At 40.3% G+C, this 19,795-nt stretch overlaps 1 protein-coding gene across 3 annotated transcripts in view; it reads left to right on the top strand.

Moving 5' to 3' along the window:
• Nucleotides 1-638: 638 nt before the first annotated feature.
• C3H2orf73 (chromosome 3 C2orf73 homolog) overlaps nt 639-19,795 on the top strand; it is a 59,557-nt gene continuing 40,400 nt past the window's right edge. The window contains exons 1-2 of one of the 3 annotated variants that reach the window (XM_033935729.1): nt 643-1,023; nt 13,425-13,635. Coding sequence is in view for 2 of the 3 variants with exons in the window: in XM_033935727.1 (XP_033791618.1) it covers nt 965-1,023 (59 nt within the window). In the remaining variant the exon portion in view is untranslated. Of the gene's footprint in view, nt 1,024-1,135; nt 1,280-13,424; nt 13,636-19,795 lie in introns of those variants that run through there. The other 2 variants (XM_033935727.1, XM_033935728.1) reach the window with 2 other exon arrangements.

Genomic DNA, 19,795 nt, shown 5'->3' with positions numbered 1-19,795 from the left:
TGACTCCGGAAGGCCAGGGCAGGATTAACCAATAGGCCAAGTAGGCACGGGCCTAGGGCCCGAAATGGTCAGGGGGGCCCAATGAAGGACGGTATCAACATTGATTTTCCAAATGGTGATGGGCCCCTTCAGCATCGATTGGCAACGCTTCCCCCCTCACCCCCCCCCCCCCCCCATCGACAGAAAGTAAGACAAGCAACAATGCGGGTAAGAAAGGCAACGGGAACTGTAATTGTGCAAGCGGTGCTGCTTGCCCAAAGCTTCCTTCTGATGCACTTCCTGTTTCTACCTGGGCGCATGGTGGGGTGGGGAAGGGGGCCCAGTGTACTTGGGTGCCTAGGGGCCCTCGACGAATTAATCCTGCCCTGAGTAAGGCTATTCTTATGTTCTTATAAAAGGTCTGTCTCCTTGACATCAAAATCTGGTCAGGCTGCTGTTTGGTCCCTATATTCCCTATTACCACTATTAGTGCCAAGAAGATCCAACACAGTGATTGCCCTAATCAGACCAAATCCAGATGTTTTCTTACCCATCCCTGTTTCTAATGCGTAGACTGAAACCGCCATTTGTTTCGCCGATTATGGGCACAATCATTTAAAATAGGCCTAACTGGGAGACATGAAAAAAATATATAAAGATTTGTTAGAGGGAAGAACGCATGCATTACAACACGGTCTCCCTATTTCTCTACTGAGCTGATCCCCATTGCCTCATAAGCACAGATTCAAAGGAACTCAGTCCTGAGAAGACTTTAAAATTGCGCCATTCTCGAACAGCTCCCGCGCACCTGCCGAGCCGTCGACCTTTCTTCACTAAAGGGCGGAGCGCGCGCAGGCCCGGGGCGGTTGCCTAGCGACTGGCAAGCAACATTCGCGGCGTTCCGGCAGGTGCGCGAGGCGAGGCGAGGCGAGGCGAGGCGGAGTTGTAAAGTTCTGCGTTCTTCACTCCCCTTGTCTTAGGCACTATGTTTAATTCCATCGAAATCTGCATGGCCAGGAAGAAGAGAGTACCTGAACGTTACATGTAAGGTGTTTTTAGGATTTGTTTGTTTTTTAAGTTGCATTCTGTGTCCATCTTACACCAGTCATATAATTTCTGAACGCTTTTTTTTCTCATTCCGTATGTATAGGGAAAAAAAGGTTTCGTAAATCAGGCCCAACTAAAGGGGCTCTTTTACTAAAAGGAGTTAAACCCTAATGCACATTTAGTGGTATTGTTACTAAAGCTTAGAGCACGCTAATGAAGATTATAAAGAAATGTATATTGGCACCAAAACCCGGTATGTAAAGGAGACTTGTAAAATCTTGCTCTGTACTATGGCAAATCTAACCTATAAATTGTGTGTCAAGTTAGGATAAAACTTGTACAGGAAAATTTGTACTGCAAGGATAACTGACAAATTGTAACAGGTAAACTGTATATTATATATTAGACCCCCTTGTATGTGTCAAGTTAGCATAAAAACTTGTATCATAAACTTGTTCTTGCAAATCCATTGCAAATCATAGCCTGTTAACTGTACTGTATATTAAATATGTTTAACCTGTAACCCAGGATAAAAACAAATTACATAAATAAATTATTAACATAAGCAGGCTGCACCTCCTCTTCCGCCCAGCCCTAGCATTAAGAACAAACTCACAGAGACAGTTCTGGGAATGAAAGGCCACAACTTTATTAATAATATGCATGACATAACACCCTAGGAAGCACCCGAGCCAAAACCCCTCTCCAGGACTTGCTCCCCGCCTTGCGCTCCAGCGAGGGAGCATGCGCTTCAGTCCCTTCCGTGACCTGCCATCCTCCATTTATTAGCAGAAGTTATTTATCTGCTTATGCTCTCTGGTTTGCTGTATAGGCGGACCTTTTGTTTCTGTGTGTTTCCTACATTCCGTTTTTTCTGCACTATTGTTATCTCTTGCCTTGTTTCAGATTTGGGGACCCTATAGATATTGCTGACTTGATTCGGGGCTCGGGGAGGCATCTTTTTGTGATTTCACACACCTTCAGGCCTTCATTGGTGGGATCTGTAGATGTGTCCGATCCAGGGGGGGTATAGAAATTGGGGGAGGGAAGAATGGGGGAGGTGGGGTAGGGTGGAGATAGTCGGGGAGGGAGGATTTTGGATGGGAGATGTTTCTTGCAAGTGCTTAGTGTGAGTTGGTTCATTTATTCTTTCTTTATTTGTATTATATCATTGGAGTATCCACCCTGGGTTAGGCTGGGAGCCTGGGGGGAATTTGGGTTGATGGGTCAGTTTAGTTTAGTACTTCAATTTTTTGCCCCTGTATGGCCCTAGCCAATGCTCTCCGCATAGTTTCTTGGAATGTTTCGGGTATCACCTCCCCTATTAAACGTACAAAAATATTGCACCAGTTGAAACGCTATAAAGCAGATATAGTGTGTCTCCAAGAAACCCGCTTGAACATTCCAAGTTAAAGAGATCCTGGGTGGGTGAAATTTATGCAGCTTCTTCGCCGCATAAAAAAGCAGGTGTAGCCATTTTGATTAAAAAATCCGTGCCACAGCAGACACGCCTAGTTGAACGCGACCCACAGGGCCGTTTCATATTGCTCCATGTTACAGTGGGCACATACTCTTTCTATCTTATGAGTTTATATGCTCCGAATGTTTATGATCACTCCTTTTTTGAGCGTTTGGCGAAAGTGTTGGTAGCGGACACAGGAGATCCATTGTTTTTGGCGGGCGACTATAATCAGGTTCTTGATCCTAGTTGTGATCGCTCTAACTCTGGACCCTCTCTGTCGGGGATGGGGACTCATGGAGTCCCATTTTTATGTTCGGCTTTGGATTTAGTGGACCCCTGGCGCTTACTGCATACTACGGAATGGGATTATACTCATAGATCTAGAGCGCATGGAACATTTTCTAGGATTGATTATATTTTTACTTCTAGACACAACTTTCTGAATGTAGACTCGGCCGTCATTGGACCCGCGGTTATCTCCGATCATGCTCTGATTTGACTGGATGTCAATATTGGTTTTGGTGTCAGGGGACCTACTCGTTGGCATTTTCCTAGTTATTTGTTCCATGATGCTTATTTTAGAGAATTTCTTTTTTAAAAGTGGGAGGAGTTTTTGGAGTTTAATGGTCAACATATGAATAACCCGGAATTGTTTTGGAGTACTGCTAAGGTAGTTCTTAGGGGAGATTGTATTGCTTATGTAATAGCCCGTAATCGCCGGTTGTCTCAGGGTATTATTCGTCTGGAGAGGAACTTAGCAGCTGCTAAGCGACGTTACACGGCCTGTCCATCTTCAGCCGCTAAAGAATCTATACTTTCCATAGAGACATCTCTGAACACCCATGTTCATGAACAAACGATGAAAATGTTATTTTATCAAAAATTTAAATATCATAAATATGGTAATCATGCAGGCAAATTGTTATCTTATGTCACGAAATGGGCGAGAGGACAGCGTTTTATCCTGGGGATAAAAGATGGAACAGGGAGGCTTCACCATAAAACATCCCAGATTGCAAACGTCTTTCGTTCCTATTTTCAGGATTTTTATGCAGAGCGTAATCAAGAAGCGGGTTCCCTGATTGGGGATTATCTTGCGGATTCGGGTTTACCCAAGCTTCCTGATGAAGACATTGCGACTTTAAATGTCCATATCACGTCTAGAGAATTACAGTGGGTGATTCAAATTCAAAGGAATTTCTCTGCTCCTGGACCTGATGGCTTTACAGCCGAATTTTTCAAATTGTTGTGCTCTCTGATTGGTGCTCCTTTGAGAGATTATTTTACTCATGTCATTGTACAAGGGAGTTTCCCTTTAGGTGCTAATGAGGCCTGGATTACACTAATTTTGAAACCCGGAAAAGAGGCTATTTCCCCTGAGTCTTATCGCCCTGTTTCACTTAATGTAGATGTAAAAATTTTGGCAAAGATTTTGGCAGACCGTTTGTCCTTACTTCTCCCGGATCTTATCGGGGTGGAGCAGGTGGGATTTATGAGGGGCAGACAGTCTGTACAAAATGTTCAAAAAGTACTTTTAGCTATGGCCCATGCTCAAGTCCATGACATCCCTCTACTATTGGTGAGTTTAGATGCAGCTCGTGCTTTTGATCAAGTTGACTGGACATTCCTGTTTGGTGTCCTGGATTATATGGGAGTGTTGGGTTGGTTTGCATGGGCGATAAAGACTTTATATACCTCTCCAGTAACGCGTTTATTAATTAATGATACCATCATTGAGAGTTTTCCAATAGAACGTGGAACTCGGCAGGGTTGTCCATTGTCCCCACTTCTTTTTTTGCTTTATTTGGAACCTTTTTTAAGAACCGTAGTGCTATGGCGGGGATGACATTTGCTAATCATACAGTAAAGGTTTTGGCCTTTGCTGATGATTTAATATTCACACTGACACAACCTCTTTATTTGTTGCCCCATCTTTTGCAGTCTTTGGAAGAATTTAAGTTTTATTCGGGGTTCACATTGAATTATTCTAAATCTAAGGCCTTAGCTATTCCTATAGTTCTTCAGGATAGGGGTAGGGGAATTTCCTTTTTCTTGGGCTCCTAAGGCACTCTACTATTTAGGGGTCTGGTTACCTCGTGATCTGTCCACTCTTTATACATATAATGTTTCTCCGTTATTGGAGGAAACAAGGTGCCAGTTAAAAATTTGGCAGACTTTTCCCCTATCAGTTGCAGGGAGGGTGGCCCTGTTTAACATGATATTGTTTCCCAAATGGCTATATCGATTCCAGGTTTTACCGCTGTTATTAACGCATGCCCACTATGTACAACTCTCCAGATTGTTACAATTTTATTTGGGGGGGGGAGCAAGAAACCGCACATGACCATTTTGCGTATGTCAGCCCAGGGAGAGGGGAGGTTATGGTTTGTTGAATATTCGATGATATGCCCTGGCCTGCCAGATGTGACATATTAATGATTGGTTTCGAGGTATGTCTTATTTTTCTGCCACACAGATGGAGTTGTTTGTTTTAACTCCTTATCATATTAGTTATTTATTACATGTCTCAGCCCCAGCTCTCCGCTATGTAGTGGCAAACTATCCTTTCTTTGCCCCTGCGAGGCGGACGTGGCGATGGGTTTGTGCTTGTTTAAAACAATCCTCTTTGATTTCTCCATACCTCCCAAAACAGGGGAATTGTGCCTTTGTTCCCGGATTGCAGAACCCCCCTTTTCGGAGGTGGTCATCCCAAGGATTACAATATCTTTCTCAACTATACACCGAGGAGGGGACACTGGCCTCCTTTCACTCCTTACAGCTGATGGATGGGGAGGAATCCCCCTGCTGCAATCGGCTGCTGCGGTCTGGCAGCAGATAAGTGGCTGAAATGTAGACCTGGCTTTTCCGGGCCTATATGTCAACCGCCTATCTTGGCGTAATTCTGTAACCGGTGTCCTGGAATGATTGACAGGCGATCGGTGGCTGCTTTTAAGGCGGCCACCGACTTGGGCGCCAGTTACAGAATCCGGCCCTTATTGGCTACCAGTGTACTTCTGAAAGCTTTTCTCTTTTTATTTTGCAAATTATGATTCATGCCCCAGGGGTTTAGGTTTTATAAATTTTTTTGTGATTTATCAATCATCAGTTCATATAAGAAGCAATTTTAAGAGCCACTGACCTAGTTGAATGGTGAATTTGGTCTATCTGAAAATTCCCCTCATTCAAGCTCACTAAAGTATGTGCAGTCTTTAGCCAGAACAAAAAGAGGTATTCCTCGAGGTATTTTACTTGGAGAAGGAATCATATGCTTTCATGCTATTATAGTTTCCTCTATCATTCGTACAAAATAACGGACACAAAAATACACAGGTACTTATAATGTGCATACATTATACTAGCATTCAAACTTACAATGCTTTTTTGAAAATTATGGGGCTCATAATCAAAAGAGAAAAACATCCAAAAACCGGCCTAAGTCAGCACTTGGACAAACATTGTCAAAATACGTCCAAGTGCCGATAATGAAAACGGGTTTTGGACGTATTTCTAAATGACCTAAGCCTTCACAGTGCTGCTGAATGACCAAAGCTAAACGGGGCGTTTCAGGAGGAGTGTCGAGGGCGGGACGTGGGCGGGATGTGGGCCAGCTTAGACTTAGTCATACAGCATGTATACAGCCCAGCATAGACAAAACTTGGACGTTGTGACTTAGACCATTTAAAACATGGTCTAAGTCACAAAAGCCCACCTAAAGTCACCAGATAAGCACTGCAAACACATAATACAGACCCCCCCACACACTACCTCAGTGATCACTGACCCCCCTCCCTAATCCCCATAAAAATCGTAATCACACCTTTAAAATTTAGCCTCCAGACCATCATCACCTGGCAGCCTAGCATAGGAAAGCCTAGTCATCCAGCACAGAGGCGGCTTAAGCCATCTTGGGGGTGGGTTAGGGAACCATGGAGAGGAGGACCTATGCCCATAAGCCCCTGTAATCACTGCATTGATACTTAAACATGTGCATTCCCCTATACACCCGAAAACCCTTTTGTACTGCCATATAAGTGGCTCCTGCAGCCATAAGGGCTATTGGGGTGGTAGATAAGTGGGTCTAGGGGATTCTGGAGGTGGTTTGGGGGGCTCACTATGACCTATAAGGGAGCTGTAGTGAGGAGAAGACATAGCACCCTTTTTGTACCCCGCTATTTAGGTGCCGTGTCTGGGTGTTCAGTCCATCACTTTGCAGACCCCTCCCACATCCAACAGGGCTTGTTCTAGGTGTTTTTTGACTTGGATGAAAAGTCAGACGAAAATGTGGTATAAAGATGGACGATTTAGCGACTTGGACGATCAGATCGACAGGATGTATAGTTAGACGATTTTCGAAACAAAAAAAATTTTGGTCGTATTTTTTGAAAATGTGTCCTAGGCTGTTTTTTTACTTTGGACGACTTGCGACTTAGACGAAAACGGATTTAGCCGTTCCTTTCAATTATTCCCCTCCACGTCTCTAGCAGGGCTCAGGCTAGGGTTTTAGGCACCCTATGTGAACCATCAGCTTTGCATTCTTCCCCATATTTTCAATTACCCTTCAGGCCTCCCCCAATGAGATTTTGGTAATTAAACTGTAGTAGTCATGATCACATCAAAATCACCCCTTCTAGTCAAAACGATCCCATAAAGACACATAATTGGAAATCATACTTTTAAACATAAAACCTTATTTTGCATGTATTGTATATATAGATACATACACACTGAAGGCAATTTCCATTAACCAATTAACTGAAATGGGCAGTTTGAAAACTGCCTACTGTCTCTGCACTTAAAAATATGTGCTGATGGTTCTTTTGACTTGGCATGATGTAAGAAGCTAGAATTTTGCATGAACCAGGGTCCAGTGCAAGTGTACTATATACCCTAGGAATTCAGCCTCTAGGGATGCCCCTGTCAGATCTGATATACTTGCCACTCCCCACCACTCTTCCTTCATAAGGTGGGCACTGCAAGCATACTCATGCATGGTTGCAGATCAACATAAAGCAATGGTAGCCATGCGACCACATGTTTTTTTGTTGGGTCTTTTTTTAAATTCTTTATTCATTTTTAAAACTACAATTGTGCACAAGAGATGATACATTTACATAAAATATAAACATTATAACACAATAAACTTAATTGAAATAATGACAATACTTATTTTCCCCCACCCATTTTCCAATTGAACAACAACTCATAAAATTACCTGTAAACAACCTATCTATACCTCTTAAACAGTGCCAAAACATACCCCTCCCCAGGATGAGTATGTTTTCCTCATTTATATAAATAAATCAATCTTTACAATATTTAGTTAATGGTTCCCAAACTTCCATACATTTTTTTATAATATCCCTTCTGAATAGCCACAAACTTTTCCATTTTAAAGACATAACATAGGGATTCCCACCAGAATGAATAATTTAATCTATCCCAATTTTTCCAATTCTTTAAGATAAGCTGCATGGCAACCCCCGTCATTATAAACAAAAGTTTGTTATTTTTCCCCGAAATTTGACTCTTTGCCCTTAGATGTTCCAAATAAAATGGTATCATATGGTGGTGCCACTGGATTTTCTAATAAATTATTAACTTGATCCCAAATAGATCTCCAGAATTTTAGTATCAAGGGACAGTAGTATAGTAAGTGATCCAACGTCCACGACCACATGTTTTGAACTTGCCCATAGTGGCAGCCTTAACGGGTGGAAGAGTGGTAGAGTGCCATTGCCCTGCCAAGTCCACTTAGTTCTCTTTTCAGCTGGTGTGAAATGCTAAGACGCCCAGAGAACATAATGGGCGACTTAGTATTTAGCATTCGATAAATCGGTTAGCGCGCCTTAGTAAAAGGTCCCCTATGTTTGTATGGTTTTTCTTTTACTGTTAACCACACCCAATGGCAAGTTTTTGCGGTATATAAATAAACTTTTATGTTGTGTTAAAAGCTGAGGAATTTCAAAATTAACTGCTGTCATTCCTTGGGATTAACAAAAAACAAAAAAGGAAACAAAAAAACCAAAATGAAAATGACTTTAAACCTCGAAGGTGCTCAGAACCAATATATGGTAAGAAAGTGACCAAACCGGGGCAACAACCCCTGTAAGGGCTTTCAAAGAGTCTATCATTGCACCATCCTCAAACGGTAGAAAGATATCTTTTTTTTCTTCTTTTTTCTATTAAGTGTCCATTTAAAATGTCCAATGTTTAAGTGAAAACTATGATCCTCAAAGTAGGCAAAACTTAACTGTGAGTATTTAGGAAGCCAACTTGCTACAGCAGGTACAGGTGGGTCCTAACGCGTTTCGCCGACAGGCTTCTTCAGAGAACCCCCCCATGCTGGATGGAACATCAAGTTCAACAACTTCCTGAATTTTCACTTCTAAACCGATTGCATTTCCTTGGGATTAAGCAGGGCTCCCCATCAGTTTCCGTGTACACTCCAAAGATGTAGAAACTGTTGGAAAGCAAGCAGATCATTTGTATGGGCCCTCCCAAAGCTTCAGTCCCGCATGTCTGCTCTGTCCAGCCCCATTTAATATGACATTGAGGGCTCCTTTTACAAAGGTGCGTTAGAGCCTTAACGCGCGGAATAGCACGCGCTAAAATGCCCCGCGCGCCAGCCGCTACCGCCTCCTCTTGAGCAGGCGGCAGTTTTTCGGTTAGCGCGCGCTAAAAACGCTAGTGCACCTTTGTAAAAGGAGACCTGAGTGTCTTATTATGTCCTGAATAATGAAGTACAGTCAAACCTCGGTTTGCGAGTAACCCGGTTTGCGAGTGTTTTGCAAGACGATAACCGATTACCAGCATCGCTCCCTCCCGCTCGAATCAGCACCCCCCCCCCCCCCGCGAGAACAGGAACCCCCCGCCCGACCAACTTTAACTCACCCCTCCTTTGGTACCGGCATGCAGCCCACAAGTGCTGGTGCCGCTTGAAGATCTTCTTCTTCCCAGTCTCTGCCGGCTTTGAGCATGCATCTGTGCATGCTCAAGCCCTTCTAATTCTCCCTCTCGCCGTATCAAAGCGAGTTTCCATTATTTCCTATGGGGAAACTCACTTTGATAAACGAGCATTTTGGATTACGAGCATGCTCCTGGAACGGATTATGCTCGTAATCCAAGGTACCACTGTATGAGGAAGCGGTTCAGCTCCTGGAATATCCTAGGTCTGTAGTTAATTTTGTTTAAATAATGTCAAATATTAAAATGGATTCCAAACGATGTATTATATTTCTTCAAACTGAAATATTCCCACTCTACAACATAGAAAGTAAAAACATCTGCTAGAGTTCTGAGTCGATTAATAGCTGATTTAAAGAGCATGCAGAAGATGCAGATGATTCTCTTTTCTCAGAACAGAAATTGAAAAGTAGCGTGAAGGAATCTGAAAAGTGTTGACAGTGACCTGGACAATTGTCAAAATAAAAAAGCAAGCAAAAGATTCAACTCTGGTGTGTTTCTGATATTGACAAATGACATGTGGATGTCATATTGCCAGAAATCATTCTTCAAGAGCAGACATTACTCAGACTCCTGGCACCACCAAGTAAAAACATGCACACTTAAATTATCCCCACTCCCCATCATCACCTTTTCGCTAACCTTTGCAGTACAAAATGAAATATTCTTTTTTCCTAAGTCCCTTGAAAGGAAGAGTTCATCCCCCCACCCCCCACTCACTCACACATATTTCTTTAATCACATTCCTCTTTTTCTCTCTGTCCATGTGCATGAAGTGTTATTTTCAGAAGTGCACATGGTTTACAAAATAAAACTTCAGTTGTTTTTGGTAGTGTCCTTATGACGCAGAAGAAGACCCCGATGCCAGTGGGATCCATTTGCTATATCCCACAGGTCTTATATGATCATTTTATTTCCTTTAGTCCCATCAGACCAGTCCATATTCCCTCCCTGTAATATTAAATACTACACCATGTTAAGAGCCAGGCTAATTGTGTCAGCTGGGTTTCTATATCACCAGTCATTACTTCAGCTATGTCTAACCTTTCTCTCCACATTCAGCAAGCGCCTACAGGAGTGAAAGACATACTTAGTAATTGGTATACTTGGAGTACTCCAGGTTCCTTCTGCTTTTCTTCCTCTTGGGATCTTTGCTTGGACATTCTTTTTTTTGTTAATATACAGTGGTGCCTCACACAACGAACTTAATTCGTTCCAGGAGCAAGTTTGTTATGCGAAAAGTTCGTTATGTGAAACGCGTTTTCCCATAACAATACATGTTAAAAAAAATAATTCGTTCTGTAGCATAAAATATGCTAAGGTGACATAAAAAAAGATAAATTTTTGGTTACTATTTTTATTTAGATACATCTAAAAACATAATTGTTTTTTAAAACAACACACATTTTTTAAATTTAAAGACAGACTAAGTAGAGTCTAATTTTACAGTGAGAGAGGGCAGAGTCTCAGCGGCAAAAACTGGGACTTAACTGTTCATTTTTTTTTTTTTTTCTACCGTGTTTCCCCGATGATAAGGCAGGGCCATCAAATAAGACAGCCCCCCCTTTTTAGAAAAAAATGTAAAATAAGGCACCCCCCCCGCAAATAAGCCACCCACCGATACCTGCGCTTACCCGAATCGGGTGGTACGGTGGGTGACTCCGTGTGGTCCCTGGCACCCCCGACACGATCGGGGCAAGAGGGAGCTCAAGCCCTCTTGCCCCCCCGACTCCCCGACACGATCGGGGCAAGAGGGAGCTCAAGCCCTCTTGCCCCCCCGACTCCCCGACACGATCGGGGCAAAAGGGAGCTCAAGCCCTCTTGCCCCCCCGACTCCCCGACACGATCGGGGCAAAAGGGAGCCCAAGCCCTCTTGCCCCGCCGATTCCCCAACTCCCCGACAATATCGGGCCAGGAGGGAGCCCAAGTCCTCCTGGCCACGGCGACCCCCTAACCCCACCCTGCACTACATTACGGGCAGGAGGGATCCCAGGCCCTCCTGCCCTCGACGCAAACCCCCCCCCCCCCCAACGACCGCCCCCCCCAAGAACCTCCGACCGCCCCCCCAGCCGACCCGCGACCCCCCTGGCCGACCCCCACGACACCCCCAACCCCTTCCCCGTACCTTTCTGTAGTTGGCCGGACAGACGGGAGCCAAACCCGCCTGTCCGGCAGGCAGCCAACGACGGAATGAGGCCGGATTGGCCCATCCGTCCCAAAGCTCCGCCTACTGGTGGGGCCTAAGGCGCCTGGGCCAATCAGAATAGGCCCGGGAGCCTTAGGTCCCTCCTGGGGGCAGGGCCTGAGGCACATGGGCCCAACCCGACCATGTGCCTCAGGCCCTGCCCCCAGGAGGGACCTAAGGCTCCCGGGCCTATTCTGATTGGCCCAGGCGCCTTAGGCCCCACCAGTAGGCGGAGCTTTGGGACGGATGGGCCAATCCGGCCTCATTCCGTCGTTGGCTGCCTGCCGGACAGGCGGGTTTGGCTCCCGTCTGTCCGGCCAACTACAGAAAGGTACGGGGAAGGGGGTTGGGGGTGTCGTGGGGGTCGGCCAGGGGGGTCGCGGGTCGGCTGGGGGGGCGGTCGGAGGTTCTTGGGGGGGGGGCGGGCGTTGGGGGGGGGGGGGGTTTGCGTCGAGGGCAGGAGGGCCTGGGATCCCTCCTGCCCGTAATGTAGTGCAGGGTGGGGTTAGGGGGTCGCCGTGGCCAGGAGGACTTGGGCTCCCTCCTGGCCCGATATTGTCGGGGAGTTGGGGAATCGGCGGGGCAAGAGGGCTTGGGCTCCTTTTTGCCCCGATCGTGTCGGGGAGTCGGGGGGGCAAGAGGGAGCCAGGCGGAGAGAGGGCAGTTAAGCGCAGTGCCTGCGCGGAAGGATGCAGCTCGGGCGACTTCGTTGTGTGAAACGAAGTTCGTTGTAGGGAGCAAGACATAAAGTTCGTTGTGCGCAGCGTTCGCTGTGCGAGGCGTTCGTTATGCGAGGCACCACTGTATTTTATTATTTTATTATTTTATTTAGTTACAATAGTGTAATACATTTGATTTAAAGTAACAAAATATTACAAAGAATACACTATCTCAAACAATAATATTACAGAATCATAGCTATACCAACCCCTTTCCATCAATTATTAATATTGACAATATTAAACATTTTAAATATGAAGAATTAATATCCATATATATCAGAATAATTCCCTACCCCACCCCCATCCCAACCCAGATGTGTAATGAAAAAAACTCAGAAGGTATTATATTATCTTTTAATGTGAACCAGCAAGTAAAGCCAATGGACTCCATATTTTGTTAAATAAAACACTAAACCCTAAACATTCTGTGTTCATTTTCTCATATCTATATGTATTACATACATTTGTCCACCAAAATGTATAATTTAACCTGTCATGGTTTTTCCAGTTTGTTGTGATCATTTGAACCGCAATTTCAGTTAAAATCAAGAAAAGACGACTTCTAAATTTATCAAGGGGAGGTTTAATATGTAAAATAGTACCACAAATTATTGCTTCGTATGTTAACAGAATATCTGATTCTAAGACTATATTTATTTGTCCCCAAATTGACTTCTAAAAATCAAATATCAGCGGACAAAAAAATAACAGATGATCTAAAGTCCCTATGTCAGTATGACAGTGCCAGCATCTATTTGATCTAGAGCTATCTAATTTTTGCAACTGAACTGGGGTCCAAAAAATTATATGTAATAAAAATAACCATATTTGTCTCATAGATGCTGACGCCGTACATTTTAACCTCCAATTCCAAATTCATGACCAATGAGATACAGAAATATACTGCTTAATCTCGATGCTCCAAATATCTCTAAGACTTTTTTTGGTTTTTTATTCACAAATTCAGAAATTAATTTATACCACTGGGCAGCCTGATGTCCTATTAAATCTGTCTGGTAGCAAAGGATTTGCAGACTAAAATAATTTTTTAAATTTTTCCATTCAGGGAACCCACTCCGAATGGCCTGCTTCAACTGCAACCACCTATACTGTTGAGAATTCAAAATACCAAATAATTGTTGCAATTGTGAAAATTCCAGCAGTTTCTCATTAGATACAATATCATCCAATGTCCGAATTCCTGCCTGCATCCAATTCTTCCAGGCGATCCCAGCACCGCCCACTTGAATCATGGAATTTAACCACAAGGACTGAAAGTAGATTTCATTATAGGAACATCTGTTAATTTATCAATACATTTAATTGTTTTCCATGTATCCAATAAAATAACATTATCTCTAGCATAACTAGGTAATCTGATACTTAGTACATGTGCAAGTCACATGTACAAGTACTTCCATCTGAGAGTTCCTGAGGAAGGGACGGTAATCTCCCGAAACCGGGCTTGGTTGAACCCGCCATTCGGCACTCAGCTATTTTCAACAGTTCCATCATTGCTTGAAGATAAGTTGGTTGTGGCCTCTGTTCTTTGCATTTGTGGGAGTTGGCTGGGGAGGGTTCTCTGAGTGCTTTTTGAATCCTTCACATTGAGTATTATTATCACCTGATTGTGGTTTATTACTATTGATTTGTTTTATGCACACATGAGGCCACCAGTGATGGTGTGCAGGCAAGAGTATTGTACTTTTGTTCTTTTGTGTGAAGCGCTGGAGTTTTTCTCCCTTCGCTGACCCTCACACTGAGGTGGCCTCTATCACGTTATTAATTTATTATTGATTATTTACCTTGGTTATTTAACTCAGGTGTGTTGCTTTTTGCGTTTAGCACTCTCAGAACCCTTAGACTAGGTTTTGCCTCATTTTTGGATCTTTTAAGTATCTTTGGCAAAATTGTTGAGGAGTTATTTTGTACAAGTCACATTGGGGACATAATTTTCCATTCTAGATGTAACCAATCTGGCATATGTTCCATAAGCTCTGGGAGGATCCAATACATTCCTTGGCGCATAATATAGGCCTAGTGATACCTATAAAAGTTGGGAAAATTTACCCCCACCCTCCGCAATCGGCTTTTGTAAAGTTACCATAGCAATTCTAGCATTTTTACCCAGCCAAATAAATTTAACAAGAATATTATTTAATTTTTTATAGAAAGACCCCTGAAAGTAAACTGGTATCATCCCTAATTGGTAGCAAACTACTGGCAAAATCATAATTTTTACAGTCTGAACTCTCCCCCACCATGACAAATGCAGTGGATTCCAATGCTGACACATCTCTCAGACCTTTAGCAATATGGATTTTTCATTTACTTGCATCGTTTCTTCCAGTGTTTTTTGGATCCAAATACCTAAATATTTAATACCTCCTTCTTTCCACAAGAAAGAAAATTTATCAAATAATCCCTTGGTACAGTGAACGTGTAAAGGGAGAACCTCGGATTTACTCCAATTTATCTTATACCCTGAAAATTTCCCAAATTTTTCAATCAAATCAAGTAAATGTGGAATGATTGTTTCTGGATTCCTCAGGTGAAGCAAAATGTCATCTGTATAAGCAGAGACTTTATATTCCCGACCTGCATAAGGAATAGCCTGAATCTCCTCTGTTAATAATAAGGGTTCCAAAACAATATCAAACAGTAAAGGAGATAATGGACATCCTTGCCTAACACCCCTCCCCAGACAAAAACTCTCTGAGAAAGTATTATTAATGTACAATCTGGCAGAAGGGGAGCTATACAAGGTTTGAATCATTTGAATAAATCCAGACCCAATTCCAAACCAATCCATCGCTTGATACATGAAGGTCCATTCAACCCGATCAAATGCCTTTTAAGCATCCAAGGATACAGTGAAGGCCGGATCATTAATCATTTTTGATAGACTTAACATATGTAATGCTAGTGTTGTTAGAAGAATGTCTTTGAGCAACAAAACCTAGTTTGGTGCATTCCAATGATATAAGGGAGAGCCTTAGCCAAGCGTAAAGCTAATAATTTAGCCAAGATTTTACCATCTACATTTATCAAAGAAATAGGTCTGTAGTTTGAAACCAATGTAGGATCTTTATTTGGCTTCGGCAAAACAATAGTTAAGGATTCTGCCATAGTACCTAAAATGCAACCTTTAGTTATTTGTTAAATTTATATCAGGCTCAACTAAGGTGATAGGGTATTTTGAAATGATTTATAAAATTTCACTGTGTAACCTTCACCACTTGGAGCGGATCCAACTCTAAGGGACTTCAATGCTGTTTGTAATTCCTTTATCGATATGGGCTTTTCAAGACTATCTTTTATATGCTCGGGAATTTTGGGACCTTTAATTAATTTTAAAAATTCTACACCATCTTTTTCTTTGTTTGAATAAAGCTAAGAAGAATACAAAGATTTGTAAAAATTTAAAAACTTTCAGAATATTTGTACTTTGTAAATGAGTGTCACCTTTTTCATCTTTAATGGCAATTATTTTTACTTTCCTTTTTTTTGCTTTAAGCTAGTAATCTTCCCGCTTTATTCGAGTTTCCATAATACAGAGCTTGTTGTAAAAACAAATCTTTCCTTCCCAGCTGTGAGGAAATCTCATTATATTTATATGTGAACCTTTAATAGAGCTTGTAAATAATTTTTTTCCCAATTTGCTGATAATTTTGTTTCTAAATCCTTAATCTTTTTTTCCAAATTAGTAAGTTTCAAGTTTAATCTTTATTTGATAAATCGCTTATAATAATATCTAAGCGATGTACAATATAAAAACCATCAGATTGTGGTAATACATTTAGATAACAAAAGTCAATTAAAAGACAGACAATATTGGACTGACACGAGGGGTTGGGAAAAAAGGGAAAAAGTTACAATGTTGTTTTACAATAGAAATTAACTTCAAAAGGAATGCACATTAGGTAATAATGGGTTAAGAAAATCTAATAAGAATGTGAAAACTTGAAAAGTTATGTTCTATGAGTCGTATGCATCTTGAAATAGATATGTTTTTAAAATTTTCTTAAATGTGACAAGGTCTGTTTCGCTTTTAATATAGTTTGGAAGGGAATTCCATAATGTAGGGGCTTTCACAGAAAACATATCATTTCGTCTTGTACCTATGATTCTTAGCGAAGGGATTGAAAGTAATTGCAATGAGGAGGATCTTAACGGACGAGAGGATTTGTATGGGACAATCATTTTTGCAATGAATTGGGGTTCGTTAAAGGTCAGCGTTTTGTAAACCAAAAATAAAGTTTTAAAGGTAATTCGATGAGTTATGGGAAGCCAATGTGATTTGATTAATAAGGGGGTAACATGATCGAATTTCTTTGCTTTATGAATTAATTTGCATGATGTATTTTGGACGATTTGGAGACGTCTATTTTCTTTTTGAGTTATGTTGATTAGGAGAGAATTACAGTAGTCCAGTTTAGAGATGATAAGAGAGTGAACTAAAATATTGAGTGATTTATCATCCAAGAAAGTAGAAATTGAACGTAAGAGCCGTAATCTGTAAAAACATGATCTTACTATTTCACTAATATGATCATGAAAAGATAGATCTACATCTATTATTACGCCAAGGATTTTCAGCTTTGATACTGATTCTATGGGAGTGTTATTAAGTATGAAAGGTATGTTTTGAAATATATCTCCTTTCCAATTGAAGAGCATAGTTTTTGTTTTTTGGATGTTCAGGACCAGTTTGTTGTTGTTTAACCAGTTATTCATTTTTTCTAATTTACCGTTGATAATTTTTATTTCATCTGCATTTTCTGGATTGAAAGGATGCATGAGCTGAATGTCGTCAGCGTAAGAAAAAGTTGTAAAACCTAGAGACTGTGACATGGTGATAAGTAAACTCTATATTAAGTTTTTTTCCTAACATGTGTTGCAAATGAAATGATTTGTCCCCTAATGGTTGCTTTAAAAGCATCCTATAATATTTCCTCTGAAATTTCTTCTGATGCATTGATTTGAAAATATTCCTCCATTTTTTGTTGAATTTCCTCAATAAAGTTTGAATCTGCAAGCCATGTATTATTAAATCTCCAAACAGGTCTTCCCATATTTTCTTCATTCACCCTCAATTCAATCCAAACACCTCCATGATCTGATAAGATGATTGGATCTATATTAGCTTTAGTCACTTTTTGTACTAATGAATCTGAAACAAAAATATCTATCCTTGAAAATGAATTATAAACATGAGAACAAAATGAAAATTCCCGATCATTAAAATGCAGGATCCTCCAAATATCTTTTAAACCACAAGATTGTACCATGTTATTTAATCCCATTGATTTAATTATCCTACTAGGATTTTTGTCTGACAATGGGTCCATTACAGCATTAAAGTCTACAGCTACCACTAATTTAGAAGTAGCTAGTGGCAATAGCAATTTTTGTATGGATATAAAAAATTCTGATTGATTAGAATTAGGGGCATAGATATTAACGAGCGCCAAAGAATTTTCCCCAAACTTCATTTCTGTATGCACCCATCTTCCTGAGGGATCTCTATTTTTAAAAGTAAATATAGCCGTACACCTTTTATGAATCAGAATAGCCACTCCAGCTTTTTTCCCTACCGCTGGAGTGTAAAAACAATGTTTTATCCATCCTGTTTTTAACTTTTTTGATTCTATTTCAGATAGATGTGCCTCCTATATAAAATAGATATCTGCGGCCTGTTGATTTAAAAAATTAAGTGTTCTTTTACATTTAATAGGGTGATTTAGCCCATTGACATTTAACAAGAAGATTTTTAGATCCATTTACACAATTATTACTATCCTGTTCATCAAAGATAACATATAATAATTCAATGTCATACCCTTCCTTTGTTTCCTCATTACACATCTATACACCCCTATTCATAACCCATTAAAATACCCTCCCTCTACCCATATATATAGTACGAATACTTGAGAACACCTATAAAGACAAGTAACTGTAAAACTCCCCCCAGGTTATCCACAATTATTCATTATAAATAATGCATCTTCCAATTGAAAAATTAAATAGCCAATAATAAATTAATATGTCAAATTATTCTGTTAACTTATAATCAACCTTATTAAAAACTACTATAAGCTTTTCCACAATCAATCATTTAAGTGTCATATAATGCTTACGAGCTTAGATATTATAAAGAACTCATGTGATTAATTAACTATATTTCAGATTGTATCTAGAATACTTCTTATTATTTAAATAAATATCTGAACCAATAACATACATAACCAATTTAAAAATGTTCATTACCCATTCAATTATGCTATTATCTACACAACTCTCTAGTATATCCTAATGAAATATTTCATTTTAATTTTCCCATATATTGTCATCTTTAACTTACTATAATCCATTATCATCTCAGAAAATAATGTTATCTAGTTGCTTATAAAAATGAAGTTAATATATATAGATGAATCAGTTCACAAATTACAACTTTATATTGTCCCCATATTTTAAAAATCCAATGAAAAAATACATATTCCTTAAAAGTACTATAATGTATATTCAATCTTACTATTATTTGCATTTACCAATTTACAAGTTTTAGTAGAAAATCCTCATGCAACTCTTATACCTTTGAGTAATAAATTCTAAAATCCCTACAACATTGGAAAAAATGGATTTATATCCTCCTTTATTATATATTTTCCTATTGCTTAATATAGGCTAAATAAAATTCCTCTTATTTCTATTATAAATAAGCAATAAGCTACCAATTTTATCTAACTTTTCTCATTATATTACCACTTCCTATTTCTCCTACTGTAAACCGCGTCGAGCTCTACGAACGTGGAGATGATGCGGTATACAAACCTAAGGATTAGATTAGATTAGATTTAAATTAATCTTCAAAAGCCATCCTTCTATTTATCATTTTCCCCTCCCCCCTTTTTAAAGTATTTTATATTTATCTACCCATATCAATATAAACTCTAATCATTTAAACATTTCTCTATATAAAATAATATATCATTACAGATATCATTAATTTTCCCTATATATGCATTTTTTTAATTATTATTATTTTTTTCCCCAATGACTCATAAAGAAACCAGCTTTTCATTTCTAATTTCTATTCCTCAAAATTAATTCATCTTTACTTACCAACATGTTCCAAACATTCATCAGTTCAACTTATTCCAATTTAAGCATTTACTCTTTCATCATATACATTCTAACTATAATTTCTTTCAAAAAGCACAGTAGCTTCCGAGTTAAATTTTTCTCACTGTCAAACGAAACCGTATTATACATCAAAGTCTGCAATTCCATTAAGATATATATCAATCTGACAATCTTCAGCCTATTTGCCCGAGTCTCTTCATTATCCAACATTAACTCTTGAAAACACTCCTTGTTTAAATTACCTCCGAGACCTTTTTGATAGAGATGTCCGTGTTCTTTCTTTCT

Source organism: Geotrypetes seraphini, chromosome 3 (genome assembly GCF_902459505.1).
Source record: "Geotrypetes seraphini chromosome 3, aGeoSer1.1, whole genome shotgun sequence".
NCBI classification, from domain to species: domain Eukaryota; kingdom Metazoa; phylum Chordata; class Amphibia; order Gymnophiona; family Dermophiidae; genus Geotrypetes; species Geotrypetes seraphini.
This window is presented reverse-complemented; position numbering and strand designations above follow the sequence as displayed.